At 54.6% G+C, this 23,492-nt stretch overlaps 1 protein-coding gene across 4 annotated transcripts in view; it reads left to right on the top strand.

Annotated features, from left to right (window-relative positions):
* SH3PXD2A (SH3 and PX domains 2A) overlaps positions 1-23,245 on the top strand; it is a 249,549-nt gene extending 226,304 nt beyond the window's left edge. For all 4 annotated transcript variants that reach the window (XM_055424728.2, XM_055424729.2, XM_055424727.2 and 1 more), the window contains 5 exons: positions 3,849-3,966; positions 7,755-8,092; positions 9,050-9,099; positions 11,680-11,799; positions 13,838-23,245. In XM_055424728.2, coding sequence (XP_055280703.2) covers positions 3,849-3,966; positions 7,755-8,092; positions 9,050-9,099; positions 11,680-11,799; positions 13,838-15,811 — 2,600 coding nt within the window. In that variant the 3' untranslated portion in view covers positions 15,812-23,245. The remainder of the gene's footprint in view (positions 1-3,848; positions 3,967-7,754; positions 8,093-9,049; positions 9,100-11,679; positions 11,800-13,837) is intronic.
* Positions 23,246-23,492: the final 247 nt, after the last annotated feature.

Raw genomic sequence — 23,492 nt, 5'->3', positions numbered from 1 at the left:
CAAAAAGAACAGGCTGGATGTGAAACAAAGGCCCCCTAGAGGGAGGAAGGTGGGGGGCCAGGCTGGGACACGGCCCTGAGCCTCAGCAGCAAAGGAGAGTGGGACACTGGCCTGGAAAGAGCGCGGGGAGGAAGGTTTTTACCTTCCCCCATCCCCTCTGTGTCCACTCCACACACCAACACACACTGAACCCCAAGCACACCTCTGTCTCCACAACCACATAGACTCACGGACACTTCAGTCGGTGAAGCACGACCGCCACCAGCACACCACCTGAGGGCCTCAGCACACTGCCCGTCCAGCCCCTACACACCTGCAGACCTGCAGTTCCCTGCACGGCCACTCACAGATGCACACTTAGGCAGCCTCGTGTAGACCCTTCCACGATTGCATTATTTTTACAGTCACAAATGCATTATCCACACTACCACATCACGGGCACTCCTCTGCAGCTACCTCACAAGTACACGTATAGCGCATATGCACTCACGTGTCATAACATATCACAAGTATGTCAGCAGCGTAGTCACAAACACACGATGATGTAAGTGGACACAAGTACCCAACTGAATACATTCATTCTGTGGCTACCCGTGCATATGCAAATGTGCAAGCAAATACAGGCCCACGACTTCTCCCTCTCAAATGAGAGACCGAAACAACATCATTTCCTGGTCTTTGCCCTAAGTTAAATTAGGGCTAAGTTAAGTCAGGCAGCCAAGGAAAACGCAGAAAGTTGGCTGGGAGAAGCTTCGCTGCGAACAGCCGAGCTGCCGAGGGGGGAGCAGGCAGTGGGCTGTACATAACTAGACAAGAGAAAAGCAGTGCTTCCCCGGGGCCTCCACTCCCTGAGTCCCGCAGCCAAGCAGGCCTTTGGAATCAAAAGGCCTCTTGCAGCGGGGTTGAGTAAGTTGTGGGGGCCGGGAGGGGAGCCAGGGAGACTGCTGACGGAGGGGAAAGTGTTTGGAAGGAGGAGGCGTCTGTGGTTTGGAAACTGCAAGACTCTCCAGCCCCTGCCTCCAAAACCAGAACAGGCCTGTCCACCTCCCACCCACCCACCCCATGGGCAGCCTGGCCAGCCCTCCCTGGGGCGAGGTGGCAACCAACCTTTGATGGCATATCAGAGTGACCACAGCCTCAGCACTTCCAAGAAACCCAGAGGTGCCCCCCAGAACTCCCAGACCCCTTCTCTCAACTTGATTCCTAAGGGACTTCTTTTCTAGAGATCCCAACCAATGCAAGTGACTCAGTCGCACCCCCAATCTCCCCCCGCCCCAGGTCATTTCTGTCAGTCTGGGCGTCCTCCTGTCTGGCCTCCTACGGTGGGATTTGTGGCCCCTGTTTAGTGGAGGGACTGGCTCTGCTCTGCCTCAGGGAAACCTGGGAGTAAAGAACTGAGACCATGGACTGCGTGTCCACTCAGAGGTGTAACCCATACTTTCATCATCCAAGCCAGATGTGACAGAAAACAGAGCCCCTGTACAGACCAGTTGGAAGAGTTGCCCTGCCTGGGATCAGGGCTCTGAATTCTCACCTCCTGGAACCTCTAGTGACGGGGCAGGACAAGCCCCCGGGCCAGCCAGATCTCTTCCAGGAGCATAAACTCCCATGTGTTCCCAGAGAGCATAAACGCTCTGTGTTCATGTTAGCCACAGGGCCACCATGAAGAGGGTTTTGTGCAGGAGCAGCTCAGCTTCCGTGGGTAATACCGACATCCCTGGTCTGCCCACCCCAGGAGCAGCCGGGGAAAGCAGGACTCTGACCTGGCCCTCAGAGCTCTGTCCTCAGCACACAGGCTGAGGGGGCTGGTGCTGGAGCCTGGCCCCCCATGACACGGTGTCGGCCTGTCCTCTGCCTTGCAGCAGGGCAGGGCTCCTCTCATCTGCCCAAGAGAAGAGCTGTAATTTTTCTCTGCAAAAGGAGCTTTGCCTAGGGAAACTGTAATGATGGCTTCCTGCATGAACCACAGCCTTTTAAAAATAGCCCAACTGAGCAAAGGCAAAATGTGGAGGCCAGGCCTCGGCTCACCCCCAACCTCAGGACCCTGGATCCCACCTCCTGAGCCAGGATTTACGGTGTCCCACTGGAAAATGGAGCAAGACCAGGAATGGGTGGGAGCGCAGGGGTCTGGACTGTACAACAGGGAACTTCTCAAAGGCCCAAGTCAGAATCTGGCCGGACTAGGTTCTCAGGCGGTCTTGGCGGCTCTCCTTAGCACGGCTGGATTGGAATCTGAAAGCTTCTAGGAGCGAGTCGATGCTGAGAAACGCTTGCAGTTAAAAAGAGCACGCAGAACTATGGAGGCTCCTTGGTGGGGCGGGCATCGCCTACCTCTGGCCCCTTGTCAGCCTTTCAGATTCGGCCAGTGACCTGCCAGCTCTGTCCTTGCAGCCGGGCAGGATAGCTGCCTCCACCCCAAAGGGAGCTGCTGTCTCCACCAGCACAGGGCTGCAGACAGGACCCCAATAATCTAGGGCAGAATGAACAGATAACCCCCCTGAGCCAGGGGTTAGGGTGGCAGCTGCCCCCTCCTCCACTGCTGCCAGAGGCTCGAGCCGGCCGCCCGTCACGGTCCAGCTGAGGGGGTGAGGGGCAGCTGTGTCAGAGCCAGCCACTCTGTGTCAGCATCCTGCCCGAGCTCGGCCCACCAGTCCCCTCCTCGGTGTACTCCATAGTCCCTGTGGAGCACCTCCTGTGTTTCAGGCACTCTCAGCCCCCAGGGAGAATCCAGGTCTGAGAGGACAGCACAGGTTCAGCGTGAGCCTCCCGAAGGGTATTCTGCGGGTCGGTGTCCTCGTCTATCTCTGCCACTCTGTCTCTCTCTCGTGAGGGTGAGGGTGGGGCTGTGTGTTCCCTCCCCAGCCCTTCCTCTCGGGAGGCTCTCCCCCTGAAGGCAGGGTGTCCTTGCCCTGCCAGCGGTGGGTCTCCCTGTCCCCAGCACCTCCCTGGAAGCCTGAGCAAGGACTTCTCTGGAGACACAGGGGCCCTGCCAGGAGAGAGGCCCTAGGGAATCCAGGAAGACATGAATTGCCCAGCCTCCCCACATCTACCCGCCATGCTCCGCCTCAGCCTCCACAAGGTGCCCCTCTCCCAGTTCCTAGGGAGCCCCAAGCAGGGGGTGCAGTGCTATTGGGAGCCCGGGGCAGGCAGCTCCCAGTGGGGTTCTGCCAAGTGGTGAGGTCATCTTAGCCAGCTCGGGGCTCTGCCTGACTGTGCTGCTCTCAACATGGCCGCTGCTCATGTGGCCACGGGACCCTTAACAAGACACATAAGCACACCCATCGGGTCCCCTTGGGGGAGTGACGGGACCGGGTGATCAGCTGAGTCATCAGGGGTACTGAGGTGCCCCTGGAGCTGTGGGAAGGCTGGACAGAGGAGGGGTTCAAGGCTGACAGAGGGCTGGGAGAGCAGGCCTGGGGCACGGATGGCATGTTCAGGAAGGAGAGGGCTTGCTGAGGGACCTCTGGACATTGAGGGGACATCCAGGTTTGTTCTCAGACTCCCTAACTCAGGCCCCATGAGGGCCAGGTTCCTCGTGGCCCTGTCCTCAGTCCAGGGACTTTTGGGGGCCCTGAGGACTCCAGGCCCCTGCACCCTGGCTGAAATTATGGGACTGGGAGGCTGGGAGAGCCAGCTCTGTGCTGCCTGGGCCTTGCAGGGCCACCTGAGGGTGCAGCTGTGAGGCCGGGTCCCTTCTCCTCCCTTTTCTGGAAAAGCCAGAGGCTGACCCAGCACACTCCAGGCACCAACTAAGTGAGGCCAGGCCAGGGGGAAAAGGGAGACGGGGAGAAGGACCTGTACCCTGTCCTCAAATAATCATGCTTTGTTGCTTCACCCACCACCCACAGAGGAGAAGTACGTCACAGTGCAGCCTTACGCCAGCCAAAGCAAGGACGAGATTGGCTTTGAGAAGGGAGTCACCGTGGAGGTGATCCGGAAGAATTTGGAGGGCTGGTGGTACATCAGGTAGGAGCCCCAGCAGAGGAGTGAGGTGCCCCCAGGCCGGTCCTGGGCAGCAACTGGCAGGCAGATCCTGACCGAAGCTGGGCGCCCATGGCCTGGCCTGTCTGCTTCAGCTCCGCACAGCTGAACCGCTCTGCCAGAGAAGCTCGTCTTGCAGATTCCCTCCCGGGACGCATAAACGGGACACATAAAGCAGAGCCGAGCCATGGCCAACAGGGCGCAGGGGCCCCGGCTCGGCTTGCAGACTATGGTGCAATACCTCCCTGTGCATCTGCCAAGAGGCTCCAGCACATCTGAACTTGGTTTTCTGTGTCCGGCCTTGGCTGCCCGGCGGGCTCTGCAGCCTGGGCCACCTGGAATGCCGGCATCCACCGGCCTTGCTGAGGTCTCAGTGGGCGGCCCCTGCTGCCCACGGCTCAGCACCAGGGTCCCCAGACACAGGCTCTGGCCCCAGCTGCTCCACTCTGCAGGGTTGGCTCCACAGTTGAGAGAGCTGGGGCGGAAATGAGGCCTGAGCCCAGGCCTGCTTCAGAGGCCTCTTGATCTGCCCTTCCCTCTCCTTGGGCCTCATCCTGCTTCCCAGCCGAGAAACCCATCTGGGGGTGTGAGAAGGGGAGTGGGGAACTTCCTGATGCTCGGGGAAGAAGGTTCAACCCTATAGGCTTCACTCACATCTTCCTACCAGGTCCTGCCCTCCAGGCCCCTCTGCCCAGGCCAGCTAAGGGGATTACTCCCAGGAAATGTTTTTGGGTCCTTTAGAAGCAGTTCAGCTGTGATGACTTTACCCAGTTTCTCTTCTCTGCCTGTAACCCTGATGCCCAGTAGTCCCTCTTGTGGGCTATGAGGACCACCTCCCCACACCTGGGAACCCCATACCCACTGCGGGCAGGGTGCTGTTCAGAGCCTTCTCCCAGCGAGGGCGCAGGTGGCCCAGGTGGCAGGGGTGCTCACAGGACAGCTGCTTGTAACATAGCGCACCACGTGGCGTTAAGATGGGTCTGTGCTGACGGGTGAGGCAAAGATCATCAGCCACCTGAACCTCAGTGTGACCTGCCAGGACACAGGCGCCCCTGCCCTCTGCCCTGTGCATGCCAGTCCGGGGCTGAGGTGCCCCTTTCTGTCCCACCAGCTGGTTCAGGACTGTGTGCCCGGACAATGGGAACTAGTGCCCAGCCGACAGTCTAGCTGCCACAAGCCTGCATGGGAAGGCCAGGGAACATTCTAGCAGGTGGCTCGCCACCCAGAGGTTGTCTACAAGGCTGCTGGGGTTTTTCATTAGTTTTCTAAAATGACCAATGAAATCACTGAGTTGGTTCATCTAGTCAACTGTTGTCCCTATGGCATGGCCATTCAGCCAGTGGGAGCTTCAACTGAGAAAACCCTGCTGAAAGTTTCCACCTTAAGAAGGTTGCCAACACCCCCTTAAATATGCCATTTCCCAGCATCCCAGGCTCTGTGTTGATCCTTACTTCCTGTCTTTCTTCTCCACGCCCCCTACCACACACACACACACACACACACACACATACTCTCTCTCTCTCTCCCCCACCCCCATCCTCCTTTTCCAGTTCTCTTCCCTCTGGAGTCATTCCGTGCTCCAGAGCTGGAAAGCAGATGTGAGCAAAGTTGGACCCAAGCACACACAGCCGCTCCTGATTCCCTTGCATCTCCCGTCTGGAATCTAATTTTCCCGTGTAACACCAAATGGGCACATTGGGGTTTGGAACAGGAGCCCTCTGAAGAGTGAGCAGTCCTGCCCATCACTCAGGAGACCCAGCCCCCCATCCCCACACAGGGTGCTCACGGTGGCCAGCAGATTCATCATCTTCCTAGACGCAGGGCACCAGGTTCTGGGCAAGAGGCTGCCAGCTGCTCCCGGTGTTACCCTCTGCTACTCACTTTGCTTTTCTGAGCCTTGGCTGTTGGTATACGTAAAATTAGGCACCTTTGCTAGTTGCTTCCATCCACCGTTGAAACTCTGTGCTTCTGTCTGCCAGCTCTCTGACTTCCATCCATTTATTCACTGATATGTGCCTTCCAAGCCCCAAACGGGGCCAGACAGACAAGCTTGGGTCCGTCTGCCTGCACATTCATGTCAGTGAATGTAAGAAGCCACCTCCTACCTGAGCTTTCCAGCCAAGCTCAGACATGTTAGAACTTTCACATTCCCTTTTCTCCTACCTAATAAGCCCCCAGGAACCAGGCCCAATCAGGGAGGCAGGCAGTGGGGGTTGGCAGGGTGCTGTTGTCAAACATCTGGCATGGAGGAGCCATTCCAGAGAGCCAGATGTCCCAGGGAGCAGGCAGGGACATTGCACCCCAAACTCTGGGGCATTGGCCAGCAATTGCTGGACCAGGAATTAAGCTCCCAATGGGTTTGGGTAGAAGCTCAACACCATGAGGGAAAAAGGGAAAAGCTTATTTTCAGAAGTCAGCAAATCCCCTAAAATTAAGTCGGCCCTGTCATTTGCTTTTTGCTCTTGTTTATGGGTTTGGGGTTTTGTTTTCATTTTGTTTTATTTTGTTTTTGCTTTGCCATACCAAAAGCTTTAATTTTATCCAGTCATGTGCTTTATTTAGGCTTTTCATTTATAGTTTCTGCTTTTGGAGTTCCACTTAGAAAGATTTTCTCATCCCCCAAGATTAAGGAGATATTCACAACTTGCATTTTTAATATTGCTATACAGTTACTCAGCCAGAGTCTCACTGGATTTTCCTGATGGATCATCAGTTGTCCCCAGATTGCTCATTGAATAACCCATCCTCGCCTGAGTTCTTTGAGTCGTCCCCTTTAGCACTGGTCTGTTTGTGGACTTGCTCTGTGAACTTGATCTGTCTGCTCCTCCTGCAGTGGATGCTTTTCCCACTTGGGCACTCTTTATACACATCTTCCCAGATGGTCTCACTATGTCTGTCCTTCTGAATAAATGTTTGCAACTACTCTATCCCAGCCTCTTGCAGAAGAGAAAAAAAAATTGAGCTCCAGGGGAGGAGCGTGTTCCAAAGTACCACAGACCAGAACTCAAGTTTCATGACTGTCACCTGTGCTGCCACTTCACCTCTCTGATCATACTTTCCTTTCCAGCTGGGCATTTAACTCTGTGTGTGTGTGCTCAGTCACAAAGTTGTATCTGACTATTTGCAAACCCATGGACTGCCTTCAATCTTTCCCAGAATCAGGGTCTTTTCCAGTGAGTCAGCTCTTTGCATCAGATGGCCAAAGTATTGGAGCTTCACTTTCTCATTTCTTTTTTTTTTTAATATTTATTTTTATTTATGTATTTATTTGGCTGCACCAGGTCTCAGTTGCAGCATGCAAACTCTTAGTTGCGGCATTGGGATATTGTTCCCTGACCAGGGATTGAACCAGGGCCTCCTGCATTGGGAGTGTGGAGTCTTACCCACTGGACTACCAGGGAAGTCCTCATCTTCTCATTTCTTATCTCTAGAATTTCCCTCTGCTGTCGTGAGGCAGCAGGTCACTGTAAAATCTACCTTTTGGGCAACCCAAAATCTGAAGAATCTTCTCATGTCAAGGTCCCACGTTTGCCTGACTTTGCAGACCACGAGGGCCCACATCAAGAGGAATCAGGCAAAGAACTCGGAGACAGAGAGGAAGCAGTGGTGTTGCAGGTGTCTTTGTACTGGCCCCCGTTCAGTTCTCTCCAGAGTAGTGTCTTTGCCAAGTGTCTTGCAGGTGTGGTAGAGAAAGCTCAGCCAGGCAAGGCCAGATGGAGCCTGAGCCCTGGCCAGGGCGCCCCCTTGATGCCAGGTCCCTCTCCTCCCTGCAGATACCTGGGCAAAGAGGGCTGGGCGCCAGCATCCTACCTGAAGAAAGCCAAGGACGAGCTGCCAGCACGGAAGAAGAATCTGGCAGGCCCGGTGGAGATCATTGGGAACATCATGGAGATCAGCAACTTGCTGAACAAGAAGGCGTCTGGGGACAAGGAGACCCCGCCGGCTGAAGGCGAGGGCCCAGAGCCCCCCATCACCAAGAAGGAGATCAGCCTGCCCATCCTCTGCAACGCCTCCAACGGCAGCGCGCTGGGCATCCCCGAGAGGACCGTCTCCAAGCTGGCCCAGGGCTCCCCAGCCGTGGCCAGGATTGCCCCTCAGAGGGCCCAGATCAGTAAGAGCCTCTCGAACCCCCAGGTCCTTGCCGCACCGCTCTTTAGAGAAGGGGCATGAGGTGGAGAGCAAGCCTAAGAGAGGTGTGCATGACCCCCAGATTATTCTCCCCTGACCCCAGGCTCGCCGTGCCAGCTTGTCTTGTGCTAATCACATGCGGACAAGTCAGTTCCTTCCAACTGTGAAGTGGGGCGCTCAACACAAGCCTGCTCTGTGAATGAGAGCTGATAGAGCTTCATGCTGAGCCTTTCCCCTTCTTCCCTGTTGCCTTCCTCCAGCTACCGGAAATCTGAGACACTTGGAGGGAGTACCTCCCTCCACAAGCTCTTTCAAGTAGTGTTCTCCCGGAATCTCCTCCTTTCGTACAGGAGAAACCCAGCTTCTGGCCCCTCCAAATCTCTGGCATCTCTGGGGCTGGGATGCCTGTGGTTGAGGGTTAAACTGTTCTATATAATGAGGCCAGCTTCTGTTTGTGTCCAGCCATTCTTAAAATCTGGAGGAAAGCTGTTTTTCAGTTTAGTTCTGAACTTGTTTAAATTAGCTATATGCCTGAAACCTTCTGAGCAGTCACTTGGGAAGGGTTTTGGGGGCATTTCCTCTTGCCTGGAACTTTGCTAGCTTTTAAGGTTTTGGTAGATAGACATGGTCTCTTCTCCTAACTTTGAAAATCTGATCATGCTATCTACCCTTTCCCCTGAAAAAAATGCACCTGTGTCCGTACATTTTGAAATGTGTGCATCATTTTAGAGGGTTCACGGATCCCCTTGAAACCAGCTAAGGAAGCTTAAAGATCTGACTTCCCACAGAAGCCCAACTGTGCTGTCTGTGGTGACCGAGAGCACAGTTTCCCCATAAACGTGGGACAAAAGCAGGGACTTGTAGGATCAGGAGGTCATGCCCAGGCAGGGAAGGCGCTGTTGTCTGGCTGGGATTTTTGAAGCCCTGTTTCCTCTTCTAGGCTCCCCGAACCTGAGGACGAGGCCCCCCCCTCGCAGAGAGTCCAGCCTGGTATGTGTGTCCAGTCTGTCTCCTTGTCGCCTTTCTGGGTGCGCTCTCGTCGCCTCCAGTAGCTGACTGTCTCCATGCAGAGCCTGCTGGGGCTTCCGACTCCATGGGGTTGGGGGCAGGGAGGAAAGCCAGGGGATCCCAGCCTTCCTGGGGCCTAGCTGGACAGTTTTTAATCGAAAAGGCACTGCACTCCAAAGCTAAATAAATCCACCCCGGCCACGGCACTGGCAGACATAAACATTTAGACTGGCTGGCGAGAGTGTCCAGCCAGGGCATTGCCAGAGGCTGGAAATAGGGCTCCTCTCCATGCAAGCCTGGAAGCCTTTCAGCTTTGCCTTCCTTGCTTGGAAGTGCCCGACGGATGCGATGGAGGCCAGAGCCTGGGCGGGCAGAGGATAGATCAGTGAGCACCCTCAGCAGGAGGGTAGCAAATGGCAGGGACTGGTACGGGCTGAAGCTCAGAGAGGCTTAGCACTGCCAGGGTCCGTGGAGCCTGTGGGTGGGGTTTCCTGGCACCCAGACTGTCAGGGAGGCCGATATGCTCTCTGGGTGCTGGGGCTTAGGGTGAGAGGTGGCAGGCAGAGAGCAGCGGGATGCAGTGGAGAGAGTGGGGCTTTGGGTCTGCCAGGCATGTATTCATGCTCCACTTCAGACATATAGGAGCAGTGAGCCCCTGGCAGGCAGTGAGCCACCATGGGCCTCAGTTTCCTTATTTATAAGAGAGGGGGACCATGCCACTCATCTCCTAGGGCTGTTATGAGGGTGGGATGAGATGGTGTGTGTAGAAGGCTGGTCATCGGCTTTCCACGTCCTCTGTCAGCTCTGTGTGGGCACAAGGCTTCCACAGTCACATTGGGGCTTAGCAGCAAGATTTACTGTGATCAGTGACCTCTGCCCTGGGGAGGGGGATAGCAGCAGTCGCTGGAATGGCGGCCCTTCTGTAAACAGGACCTTGAAGGTGTAAGCCCTGGAGATGGGACCATGCTGGCTTGGCCACCAGCCTCAGTGGACCTTCCGTCTTGTTTCCCCCCACCCCGCCACATTTGACACAACTGGACAATGCGTTCTCCCCTTCTCCCAGCTCTCTCAGCCCCACTGAGTATTTTCAGGCAGATTTGATTTTGGCAAGAATGGGGTAATTCCTTCCACACCTACCAAGAGCAGGACCCATGGAGGCAGAGCTGCTCTTTCCAGCGAGGTCCGGCTGACTCCCACCGGCCTGGGGGTCAGGCTGGGCTGGGACCAGGACCACATATGCACATGCTCACAATGGCAGGGCCAGGCACCAGGGCAGGGAAGGTTGACCGGATCACATCCAATCCCTCAAAACCACCCTCCCCGACCCTTCACTCACTCTGACCTGAGACAGTAACGCAGTGACTGGTAGGAATAGAACATGCTGAGCCTTGAAGGACAAGGCAGGTTAAGAGGAATAGGATGGTGTTTCAGGATGGTGTTCAGCTTTGGTTTGTATTTATAGAGCGTTTCCTGTGCCCCTGGCTAGACCATAAGTTTTCATTCTCTCCCGATGCCATTATTAGTTCCAGTTTACAGATGAGAAAACTGAGGCTCAGAGAGGTCAAGGGCCTTTCTCAGGGTCACACAGCTAATGAACTGCTGACCTGGTTTGGAGCCCACATGTATCCATCTGTAAGGCAGGGTCATTTGAGGTCATCCTCAAAAGCTGCTTCCCCAACACTAGCCTCCTAAATACATGTACCTTTTTTATTTTTTATTTTAACCTCTTTGTACGATCCCAGGGCATACTGGAAGTGATAGGGAGACACCAGGTCCTCGTTCGTCAGAGTAGAGACCAGCCAAAGCTGGAATGTCCTCAAGGTCAAGAGGGTTGTCCTCCTAGTTCATTCTTGGTTGTCTGGTGCCTTGGAACGGAGTCTGACAGCCAGTAGCCACAAAACAAACATTTGTAAAACAAATGATTGAGGCTCACGGGTCATGGGCCGTGGCCACATTCTAAATTTCTCTGCATGTCAGGCTTAGGTATCAACATGCCAGCATCTAGGAAGCATTTAGGCTGCCCAGCATAATCACCGCACCCCAGAGCAAATGATCCTTTATTTGCTTTATTTTAATAAGCAAGCTTTATTCCATGCTTGCCTGACTATTTGACATCATCATGATGACCGACCCAAGGGCTGTCTCATCAACCCCACAGTCCCTTACACCCACCCCACACCTCTGCAGCAGGGTGTCACCCCAGTGGACCTTCACCTGAGACTCAAGGATGTGACTTTCATCTCCCGGGGGGCAGTGCGTAGGACTTTGATACAACAGTTTCTCTGTTTTTTATCATTCACTTTGGGACCTGAAAACTGGATTCCGAAGATATGAGTGGAGATTTACTAGAGGGTCTTTTCATAGCTCCAACAAGTTGCACGCGAATCCTGGGTATTCTTAGAGAGCCTGGGCAGGAGAATGGTCTCTTAGGGAGACACCCTGAGACTCAGGTGATTGATAATCCTCAGGTCAGCTGCTGTCCATCTGCTGTAGGCGCCACACTCCCCTCTGTTGCCATTCCGATCAGGTGGGTCTTGCTCACTGAGCCCTTCTCTGCCTCAGGGATTCCAGCTGCCGAAGCCACCAGAGCCCCCTTCTGTTGAGGTGGAGTACTACACGATTGCTGAATTCCAGTCGTGCATTTCTGATGGGATCAGCTTTCGAGGCGGACAGAAGGCAGAGGTGAGCCTTGGACCTTGAGGCTAAGTGTTATATAACTCATGCTGGTCAGAGACCTCCCATGCTTCCCATTTATGTCTGGGGGTGGGGGGCGGGGGACATTCCTGAGGGGTGGGCAGGAAAGGTGCAGAAACAGGACCCACAAGGCTGAGAATTCGCCTAAAACCTGTGTCACAGCCAGGACTAGAACCCACGGCTCATGTCTCCACCCAGCTCCCCTCACACCAGCATTTCCCAAAGCTTGTCACAGGAGCCTGTGATGGAGATGCCTTGAAACAAAGGGCTTCTGGAGTCGAATGACTTTGGAGGAGAGTGAGGTAAACAAAACCCAGCCAGCTTTGTTGTGTTAATTGCAGAACTTCTCAGAACCTAGATATGGGGGTGTCACTGTGTGTGTCTCTAAGAGGAGACTGGCCTAGCTTCCTTGCCCAGGAGCGCCTGGGGGCCAGGGTTCCACAAGACCGACGTTAGGAAGTGCTGTTGCTGGGAGAGTGTGGAGCAGGCAGCCGGAGTAAGGTGCTGAGGACCCCAGTTCTGACCATGTCCACACCACAGGCACCTCTGAGCTTTGATTTAGGCGCTTCTTCCCCAGGCTTTAATGAGCTCTCTCTGCAGATGGGTCATAGGCCCTGTCCTACTCCCTCCCAGCCCTTCTGGCATTCATGGGACCCCGCTCTGTGGCCAGCGCTACACGTGGCATTCCAGGGGCCAGAGAAGATCTGTGACTCTGTCATTTCTCGTGGGTAGCTCTGTGTAGTGATGGAGTTAAATCCAATACTTCCTGTAAAACCATCAGGAGAGTAATTGGGCAGTGTCTACCTATTGAGGAGGTGATATCCCCAAAGTGGATGCTTTAAATCACATGCCTAGAACTTAGGACTAAATTTCCAAGGGAAATCATCCTCTCCATGGTGCCTGTGCTTCCAGAAGAGCCTACAGAGTTCACAGTGTAAGAGAACTGACATTCTCAGGATCTGCACAAGCAGGCATTCTGAGTGTGGAGTGGGCAGAGTGAGGGATGAAATGTAGGACCCAAGGCAGGGCAGGGTTTGCCGAGAGCTGGCCTCAGAAGGACTCTCTCCTCCTTCCTTCTTTGCCCCTCTTCCCCTAGAGCCAGTGCTCTCAAGCCTCCCTCCTTCTCCCTGGGACCCTTCCCCCAGGAGTGTTCCACAGTTCAAAATTACGGTTGTCCCTCGGGATCCGTGGGGGGTTGGTTCCACAACCCAGATCCTGGGACTCTCGATGCCCTTATAGAAAATAAGTGCAGCTGGCTCCTGTATTCTGGAATGCGGAGCCTGCACACAGGGAAAGCCCTCAGTACAGCCAGCAAGCACACTCCTGGCCTTTCTCCAGTCTCAAGTAGCAGTTTAGAAACAGCTTCTTGAGTGAGTTTACGCTCATGTGGGAATGACTGAGCGCCCCAGCCTTCCCATGGGAAACCAACTCAAACAGATCTCCTCAGTGGTGGGATTTCAGCAGCGTGAAAGGACCACGAGCAGTGGGGAAACCAGGGAGATCTGCTGTCAGGCTTTACCTCTGAGTTCCGCTTACCTGTACCCTCCTGTTCTCTTCTGCCCTGAGAGACCCTTTCCAGGGACCCCAAGGGAGGGCCAGCAATGCACGGGTGAGCGGAAGATGGGAGTGGGGGAGTGGCAATCTTCTGTACAGATGGGTCCCTGGCGAGTGGGGTTTTTGTAGGGACTGAGAACAGGGCATCTTCTAAGCATAGTGGCTCAGCAGGAAGAGAAGTGAGGGTCTGTGCAGGAGGCCAGCTCCACCAGGGTGTTGACGGAGACTTGGAAGAACAGGGGCGAGGGCCTTGGAGAGAGGGAGTCCCCCACCCTGGAGATGATAGAGACCTGGGTTTGAATGCCAGCCCGTCACTTCCTGCATTGGGTCCTGCGCCACTTAGTCGGTGGTATTAGCTTGTCCAGGAAGTGGAGATACTGTCTCCTAGAGCCTAGTGTCAGGTCCCAGCCCAGCACACCATCGGGCTCCAGCGAGTCCCCCAGCTCACTGGCTTGTCTGCCCCATCCCCCAGGTCATCGACAAGAACTCGGGTGGCTGGTGGTACGTGCAGATTGGTGAGAAGGAGGGCTGGGCCCCCGCGTCCTACATCGATAAGCGCAAGAAGCCCAACCTGAGCCGCCGCACGAGCACTCTGACACGGCCCAAGGTGCCCCCGCCGGCGCCACCCAGCAAGGCCAAGGAGGCCGACGAGGGTCCAGCCGGCCCCAGCGAGAGCCAGGACTCCCCTCTAAGGCTCAAGTACGAGGAGCCCGAGTACGACATCCCTGCCTTTGGCTTTGACTCAGAGCCGGAGCTGAGCGAAGAGCCCACGGAGGACGGTGGCTCGGGGGACAGGCGGCCCACCCAGCCCCGCAGGCCCTCGCCCGCCTCCTCGCTTCAGCGCGCCCGCTTCAAGGTGGGTGGATCTACAGAGGACGTGGCCCTGGAGGAGGAGACCATCTACGAGAACGAGGGCTTCCGGCCATGTGTAGAGGACGGCCTGTCTGCCAGACGCTCCTCCCGAGACAGCGACTCCCCAGGGGGCTCCCCGCTGTCCCTTGCCAGGAAAAATTCCCCCAAATCAGACTCCCCCAAATCATCCTCACTTCTGAAGCTCAAGGCGGAGAAGAACGCCCAGGCAGAACTGGGGAAGAACCACTCCTCGGCCTCCTTTTCCTCGTCCATCACCATCAACACCACCTGCTCCTCCTCCTCCTCGTCTTCCTCCTCATCCTTGTCCAAGAACAGCGGGGACCTGAAGCCCCGTTCTGCCTCGGACGCGGGCATCCGTGGCACTCCCAAAGTCGGGGCGAAGAAGGATGCCGACCCCAAGGTTGGGCTGACCTCCTGTGCCCGGGCCAAGCCGTCGGTTCGGCCCAAGCCGTTCCTGAACCGCGCAGAGTCCCAGAGTCAAGAGAAGATGGACATCAGCACTTTAAGGCGCCAGCTGAGGCCCACGGGCCAGCTCCGGGGCGGCCTCAAGGGCTCCAAGAGCGAGGATTCCGAGCTGCCCCCCCAGACGGCCTTCGAGGGTCCCAGCGAGGGGTCCAGGAGAGGCTCTGCCGACCTCATCACCCTCCCTGCTGCCACGCCCCCCTGTCCCACCAAGAAGGGGCGGGAAGGGCAGGCCACCTCCTACACAACATGCAGTGCCTACCAGAAGGTCCAGGACTCGGAGATCAGCTTCCCCGCGGGCGTGGAGGTACAGGTGCTTGAAAAGCTAGAAAGCGGCTGGTGGTACGTGAGGTTTGGGGAGCTGGAGGGCTGGGCCCCCTCCCACTACCTGGTGCTCGGCGAGAACGAGCCATCCGATCCCCCTGGCAAAGAGACGGACACAGTGGCCCCCAAGAGCAAGCAGAACGAGGGCAAGTCGGACAGCCTGGAAAAGATCGAGAAGCGCGTCCAAGCGCTCAACACCGTCAACCAGAGCAAGAGGGCCACGCCGCCCATCCCCTCCAAGCCGCCCGGGGGCTTCGTCAAGACCTCGGGCGCCGGCGCGGTGAAGATGAGAAACGGCGTGCGGCAGGTGGCCGTCAGGCCCCAGTCGGTGTTCGTGTCCCCGCCACCCAAGGACAGCAACCTGTCCTGCGCCCTGAGGAGGAACGAGTCGCTCACGGCCACCGACAGCCTCCGAGGCGTCCGCCGGAACTCCTCCTTCAGCGCCGCCCGCTCGGCAGCGGCAGAGGCCAAGGGCCGCCTGGCTGAACGCGCTGCCAGCCAGGGCTCGGAGCCCCCCCTGCTGCCCACTCAGCGTAATGGCATCCCCGTGTCCCCCGTGCGCCCCAAGCCCATTGAGAAGTCCCAGTTCATCCACAACAACCTCAAAGATGTCTATGTCTCGATCGCGGACTACGAGGGGGACGAGGAGACGGCGGGCTTCCAGGAGGGCGTGTCCATGGAGGTCCTGGAGAGGAACCCCAACGGCTGGTGGTACTGTCAGATCCTGGACGGGGTGAAGCCCTTCAAAGGCTGGGTGCCCTCCAACTACCTGGAGAAAAAGAACTAATTGGGGGGGGGGGCGTGGGTCCTTCCAGCCTTAGTGTGGGTGAGCGGGAATAAGACAAAAGGGAAAGGGGAAATGGGAGGGGGTGGGGAGGATGACATGAAACCTGCAGAATGTGTGACCTCAAAGACCCCAGCTAGAAGGTGGGGTCTGGCGGGGGCCCACATTGAGCAGGGAAAGGGAATGGGCAGGGGTGCCCTAGGCCTGGGATCAGAGGCAAGAAAGCTGAGCCTCAAGTGTGCACCCTGGGGACTTTGCTGATGGACTCGGTGCCATTTGGGACAGGCCGTGTGGGAAACCCAATTTGTGCCTTGGCTGCCAATCTGGAAAAGATGTGGTTGTAGGGGCATTGCATGCCCTGCCCCTGCCTAGCCTGGTTTCAGTGGCTGTTAGCTTGGCCTCTGGAGTGGCCCTTGTATCGTCCTAACCTGTATTTGTGAATTATCCTGGCTTCCCGGGGACCACCACCCACCACGGGTGGGTGTGGTAGGAGACACCACTGGCCCTGGCGCTTGGAGACATCTCTTGTGAGCTCAGGCTGTCCCTGGGCCGGGCCTCCATCCGTGTCTGCGGAGCAAAAGGCAGTTGCCCAGGTGCCAGCAAGGATCCCCTTTCTTAGCCGTCACTGCCGCTGGCCTTGGGAAGAGTGCCCACCTGCCCAGGGCATGCCGTGGAAGACCACCAGCTCCAGAGCTTACAGAGAGGGCGGGCGGAGCCGTCGGTCTCATCAGTCTGCACAGACTTTCTTTTGGGTATTTCTGGGTGGGGAATTCCTTTGCATGTTTTGGGAGAGGTGTATTGCTTTGGGGCTTCTATGTCAGGCCTTGGGTTTTTGGTCTTATTTTAGGGGTTGTTTGGGGGCCCAAGGGCAGTTAGCCTCATGGGATGGGATGGGGAGAAGGTGGCGTTTCTGTCGTACTCTTGTGGGGAGGTTGGTTGGTTTGTGTTTTGTATTCTTCCTCTCCACAAGCCGAAGTCGCTTCATTTGGTTTCCACTGTGTGGACGGCACCGGTGCTGGCCAGAGGGATTTCAGGTGGGAGAAGCCCCAGCCCCGGACGTGGCGAAGCAAAGATGCTGCTCTCTCGGTTCTTGCGCCACCTCGGCAGGGCAGGACCCTCCCCAGGGAGGAGGGTGGCGTTCAGGAGAGGAACAGCATACATTCTCTGGCCTGGGCAGGGCCCAAAGCCTCACATGTAGGCATTGGAGAAGCAGCAGTCACCCCACCCTGGGCTGAGGGGACCCCGCTGGGCAGACACCACCAGCCATCCCATGGCCTGCAAGCAGTGCCCGAGAAGACGAAGATCCCTGGGCCCAGAGCCAACCCAGGCTTCCACAGGGGCAGTGCCCCTGTGAAGCGATAAGGGAGAACGTGAAGTCCCTCTCAACTCTGGGTGGTATCTTTCAGTCAACATTTCAGAGGCCACACCGGCTTCCCTGAAGACTCACTCTTTGCTGGGAGTAGATTTCCACACGTGCCTTTGATTGTGGACAAATCAGGCTTCACAGCCACTGATTTAGCTGCCAGATCCTGGACCGAGGAGGAAAGGCCCTCCCTCCGCCCCTGCTCCCCACCCAGGCAGTGTATGTTGCTGGAAAAAACAGCACGGGACCTGTGCCTCGTGCCCTCAGCCCCCAGCTGCCCCCTCCCCATCCCTCACCACACACTGACGCCTGGCAGCTCTCGCAAACTGCTCCTGTTCTTTGTTGAAAGGGCCGTGGTGAGATTTTGCTTCCTTTTGTTTAAAATTAAAATTAGTTATTTTCTTCTGCTGGACAGTATTAAATAGAGCAGGATGTTGAGTTATCTGCTAGATTGCAGTACTAAGGGTAGTATTGTAGTGTCTTAATATTATTTGGACTTATTTGAACAATAATGATAAAGAAGTGGTTCATTATTTTTTAATTAATGCACTTTAATAAGGTGGAATGGAAAGAAACCCAGAGAGCAAAGTGCATTACTTAAAGATGCAGTATATACTTTTCTCATTTTTAAGCAGCACATATTTATTAAAAGAAAAAAAGTAATTTATGACTATTTAAAATAAAATTTAAAAGTAGAGTGACTGTCGGGTTAAAGGACCTTCCACGTAGCTATCTTCCAGGGGGAAGGCTCAAGCGGCTTCACTCCTCAATGTCTGCACTGAGCCAGTTCAATGCCAGCCAGGCCAGGAAGGAGTGCAGGACCCATCTGCCAAGCACAGAGCATCTCAGTTGGACTGGACCACAGTGCTCCCTAGAGCCTGCCTTTCCCTGCCCTTCCTCTTCCACTGTCCTGCCCTGTGGGGCTCTCCTAGCCCTGCCAAGGACCCCGTCTCCTTAATCGCCAGTGCTCTTAAGTGATAGAGTCATTATAGGTGACCTTCAGGATCACTTCGTGCCATACCCTCCTGTTAACTGCAGCCCAAAGACAGGAATTAGCTTTCCCCAAATCACATAGTTAACGGCAGACCTTCCCACCCCCATTAGAGTTTATAGTGTGGTCATCATGTTTACATTGTGACATCCAGCCCGAAGGATGGCTGGGGGTTGCTCAGGCATCCAGGAAAAGTGGAGAATGCTGCCACCTAGTGACAGCTTGTAGATTTGGGCAGTGAACAGGGATTCCCATGCCCCATCGTCACCCCTTGCCCCTCGCCATCACCCCGACTCACAGCACAGCACAAACCCTGCAAACCCAAAGAGAATATTAATACTTGAAGCAAGAAGGGTGCATGCCAGTCCCTCTCAGTCATGGCCAGGGGATGCCAGGGCTTGCGCCCCTGGACTCCTAGCCCTGCCCAGGGCAAGAGGGCTTTTCCCTAGAGCTACTGAGCTGCTTTGTGATGTTGGAGGGTACTGCTGGCAGCAGGTAGAGGAGGGAAGGGGCCTGGGGCTCTGACCCATCTGGAGGAAAACCAGATCGGACTAAAGGAAAAAAAAAAAGAAATCTCAGCAGTGTCCAAACCTAGTTTTCCATTAGTTGCGATTGAAAATGTGAAATGACGTTGTATTGCTGTATACTGCAACTTTAATCATAATGAGCCCTTCTGAGGTCATTATTGAGGTTTATATAATGCCTGAAGATGCATCCTTTGGTGCTTTTTTCTTTCAGTTTAAAGACTTTATTACAAGGGAAAAAGATGTCTTCATCTCTCTCCCACTTTGTCACAGGGGCCTGGCTGGGGTCTCTGGCACCCATCATGCTATTCCCACTAGGCCGAGGGACCCCAAGGGCAGCAAGAGGGAGTTGGAAGGGGCAACCTGAACTGGAGGTGTGCCAGCTGTGACCGGGCCCCCTCGGCAGCCCTCGGCCCCCTCTACCCCCAAGCCTGGCCCGTATGCCCCTCTTTCTTCCTCCACTGTTCCCCATCTTGACGAAGGCATTATATAGAATCGTTTTAATCACTTTCAGATGTTAGAGCAGCATATTTTACAGGCATTTATATCCATTGCTTTCCTCAGCAAGGCATGTTACTACTTTTATCATCTAAGGAAAAAAAAAAAAAAGACAAGGGAATTTCGGTCAAGCATTATTTTCATATTACTAGTATTTGCAGAATAGGTGTAGAACTATTTAAGTTTAGACCTTGGTTTGGTAGGTTTTTGTTTTGTTTTTAAGGAAAAAAAGAAAAAGTAACCCCTACTCTTCCTGTTTTTTGTATTTAACTAATATATAATTTCTATAAGGTTACTCACTATCCCCCCCTCCAAATACTTTGCATTCTCAATCGAAAATGAAAACAATCTGAGAGACAGGAAAAGTGCAATATTATCACGAGGGGTGCCGGGGCTTGTAGGACAGTGGCGGGGAGGGCCAGCAGCCCCGTGTGTTGCTGGGGGAGGTGGGGCTCTTGGAAGGAGTCCACAGTGGAGCCAGCAGGTGACCTGGGTATTGATATTTTTTTATCCCTCCTCCCCCTCTCCCTTCCCTGGCAAGATGGCAGGGGTCTCTGCCAGAGGGCAGCCCCTTCTGCTGGGTATTGTCCACCCAGAAGAAAGGGATTCAGGGAAGTGGCATGGGGCGCTTGGCTTCCCAGGGCCCCAGCCCTCGGCGCCCAGCAAGGACCTCCAGGAACCGCTCCTTGTTTTCATTTCCGTTCTTTTCCAGCCAGCTGCTCAGAAATACCTGTCCTAAAAATCACCCTCAGCAGCCCTCTCTCACCCCAATCTCTTGATGTTTGGGCCATGATCCTTTTGATGTATGTTTGAGTCTTTCTAAAACTATGTAACCTCAAGTTCAGTTTATGAGCAGGAACCCTCAGTGTAACCAAATCCTTCAGGGGGTTATGTGGGTGCCTTGAGCCCAGCATCCTCCGGTGACACCAGTTCCCACAAGCCTGCAGCTGGGCCTGGCACTGAGCCGGGGCCACCCATTCATCTCAATGACTTCAGCCCGAGTGAGGCATGATCCTGCCTCTGCTCAACACCCCGACAGTCCCCAGAAGATCTCGAAAAACACGTGTTGGAGGAGCCTGCCGAGGTCCCTGTGGACAGAACTTCCCCCAACAGGTACCAAGCTGCCACCTCCCACCCAGGTGCGGGTAGAGAGGGCAGGATGGGAAGTCTCTGGGTCCACGCCCTGGGAGTTCTGCCCCTCAGGGTGACAGGTGCAACCTCGCTGGCTCATCCCTTCCCCCTCCAGTACTGTACACTTGCTGCTCCAACCCATTTGATGAATTTCTGTACAAATATGGATCTGGTGCCCAGAGTGGGACTGTGCCCCTATGGGTGGGTGTGTCTCCTTGGAGTGGATACGTCTATAGGTCCAATTTTCGAGACGCTCGATGCAGTGCTCTCTGGAAAGAGAACCATCCACATTGCTAAAGAATTAAGATTCCCTCACTTTTTTGAGGGCTGTGTGTTATTGAGTAAGCGCATTGTGCATGTGGTTTGTGTGTGTGTGTGTGTGCGCGCGTGCGCGTGACAGTGCATATGTGTGCGTGTTGGTCATTTCCCACTTGAACTAAATAACATGGGGTTAGAGGAAAGAGATACTGGGCAAGCTGTCTCCATTGAACAAGTCCTTGGCATTGGGCAGGCCCCATGGGACTTACAGCTTCTGGCAGCAAGTATATGTGTTATTCACACACACAATTCTGGCTGGAGAGTGCAATGTGTCTTTTTTTTTTTTTTTTTGTAATTATTTTATTAAGTATTTAGTTGGAAACTTCACACTGGCATTAACAGATCTAGCAGAAGCAGCCTAGCCCATTGTCCCGGGCTCCAAAATGAAGATGTGGAAAGGAGGCACCGCTGGGTGTGGAAGTGCTGAGGAGTTCAGACAGGGCCACCACCTGCAAACACGTGTCTAGCAGGCTGCCTCCCAGCCTCTGCCGTGCATGTCACCACTGTGGGAACTCCCGTGTCCTGAGAGCTGCTTGCCCTCAGTTCTTGTGTGGCTGAGGGTGGGTCAGGCTGGTCAGGGTGAGAATTCTATCACCTGCCTGTGCAGGCACATCACCCCTGATCTAGACCGCCGGCCCCAACTGAACACTTCATGGGGTCATGTGGAGGGCTCCCCCTTGACATTACTGAGCTTCTTGCCTAAATCATGATCTCTGGCTGGGGTGGCCTCTGGTTCTCAAGTTCTGTGATCACAGCCAGTGACAGAACAGGGTCATGACCCATAGCTTTGTTTCAGGAAGAACAGCCCCACTGATGGTAGAGTCCCTCCCCGTTTCGTCCTGTGCACCTGGCCCTCAGGCCAGAAGTTGGGCACGTTGGTGCTTATAGACTGCGTGGAGGGCTTTGCCTCCCTGGGCCTTGATCCCAACTTGCATGTAAAGTTGTTTTTACCATGCTATCCCCCTTCCCCAATCCTATCTTTCTAATCTTGAGTTTGCACTTGACAATCAGCTTCCTCTCCTGTCCCAGAACTTGGTGGCCTTAGAGACTAGGTCCCTGCGATGAAGGTCCCTCCTTTGCTCCCACTTCCATCCTGGCTAATGGGCCGGACCTCTGGAGGCAAGAAAGAGAAAGAATTATCGTTTTAAAGCAAAAGTATGGATTGAGCACGTTGGAAGTGAGCGAGAGGCACGTCGGCGAGATGAATGTGTGAGAGACTGGGGTGGCTGGGGTTTTCCATCCCTTCCCTGGGAAGGCGACTCCCAGAAGAAGATGTCTGCTAGGCAGAAAGGGAAAAGAGTGAGGAGGTTGAGTCAGGATTTAGAGTCTGGAGTTTTGTCTTTATTAGAAAGAAGGAAGAAGTGAATTCTGAGTGTTTCAGAAAGAAGCGAGCCAGTAGGGAGGAAACTTAATGATTCAACACCCAAGGCCCGAGCCAGAATAGGCTGGGAGTCTCAAGATTTGGCTGTAGAAGAAGCTGACCAGAGGAAACTGCTAGCTGCTGGACCACAAGCTGGGTGGCCAGCACGTTCTTAATGGTCACTGATTTACTTAGTAGAAAGCTAAAATTGCCAGCAACAAACCAATCTTTGAAGTTAGAGAACATTCCTCCATCTCTTAGTTTCCAGGCTGGTTTTGCCCACCTCTCTGTCCAATCCAGAACTGGCCTCTCAAATTACTTGAACCAGAGACCGGTAACCAGAATAGTTCATGCAGTAGGGGCCCACCATCCCCAGACTGAAACCTCGGGGTCCAGACACCATCCAGCATATCTGGGAGGAAGGCAACCTCACTTGCTCTTCCGTTGACGCCAGTTATTCCTGAGCGTCTCTGACGATGCCTGTGGTGTTTCAGTTTGCTGAGCCTGCCTCACTAGTGTGACTCAGGAGACAGGTGCGATGCAAGCTTCATGTCAGTGGCCTGTGAGCAAGGCTGCTCTCGAGCATTTCAGAGAAAGAAAGGTAAACAGATCCATTCTTGGATCTGCAGCTTGGTCTCTGTAACAGGTTTTCTTTAAATCCAGGACACAGGATGGGAAAAGGGTTTCACTGTCAGTTTATAGGAAATCTGCAGGAAGGCGACTTCTGAACAAGGCAGGTGTGAGTGGCAGGTTTGTGAAGCATGGGTCTGTGGACTGCGTGGTTGCATGTAAGCTAGCTGGATGTGTTTGGGGCGTTCCTCACGGTGTCCACACAACCCCTCCCAGCTCCTGGTGGGACCTGTGGGGCTGAAGGAGGTCATTCCCCTTTCTCCCCTCAGCAGGGAAACTGAAGAAAAGGACATTGAATTCAGTGCAGTTTGAGTGCTAAAAAATTTCCAGGCTCATTGGTGGTGCTAAACTGTCTCCATGCTTCTAATATTATTTTTAATAGTGGGTTTGTTTTTCAGTTGTTCTCATCACAAAAATGCAGTGTCCTTGGGGAAGGGACCCAGCCCCTTGACCTGCCACTTTCCAGGTGTCCTTTATCATTTTGACGGGACTCTTTGGTCTGCAGAAAACATTGTCTTGGCATGCTTCTAGACTGTAAGATTTGGGTTGTTTTGTTTTGTATTTTATGTTTACATGCATCTTGTATTTCCCCAAAAACTAAATAAAGTTTTTGCCTTTTTAACTGAACAGAATCACCTCCTGATTCTCCCTGCCACCAGAAAAAACATCCAGCTGAGTGGCAAAAGTCACGTGATGCCAAAATGAGGCATGAACTTCAGGGTCCGGGCCCTCTGAGGACACTGGAGGGGTAGGGGGAAACACGTAAGCTCCCACCCTTGCTGGTGAGAAGCGTGCTCAAGCTCCCCACCCTTTCCCCACCTTTGGAAGGCTTTCTGGCCAGTGGCCCAGGCTTTGAGAGATACAGACCT

The sequence above is a fragment of the Moschus berezovskii genome, chromosome 12 (assembly GCF_049115385.1).
Source record: "Moschus berezovskii isolate FMDL1 chromosome 12, NW_MosBer_1.0, whole genome shotgun sequence".
Lineage (NCBI taxonomy): Eukaryota > Metazoa > Chordata > Mammalia > Artiodactyla > Moschidae > Moschus > Moschus berezovskii.
The sequence above is the reverse complement of the archived record's forward strand: the minus strand, read 5'-3'. Positions and strand labels throughout refer to the sequence as shown.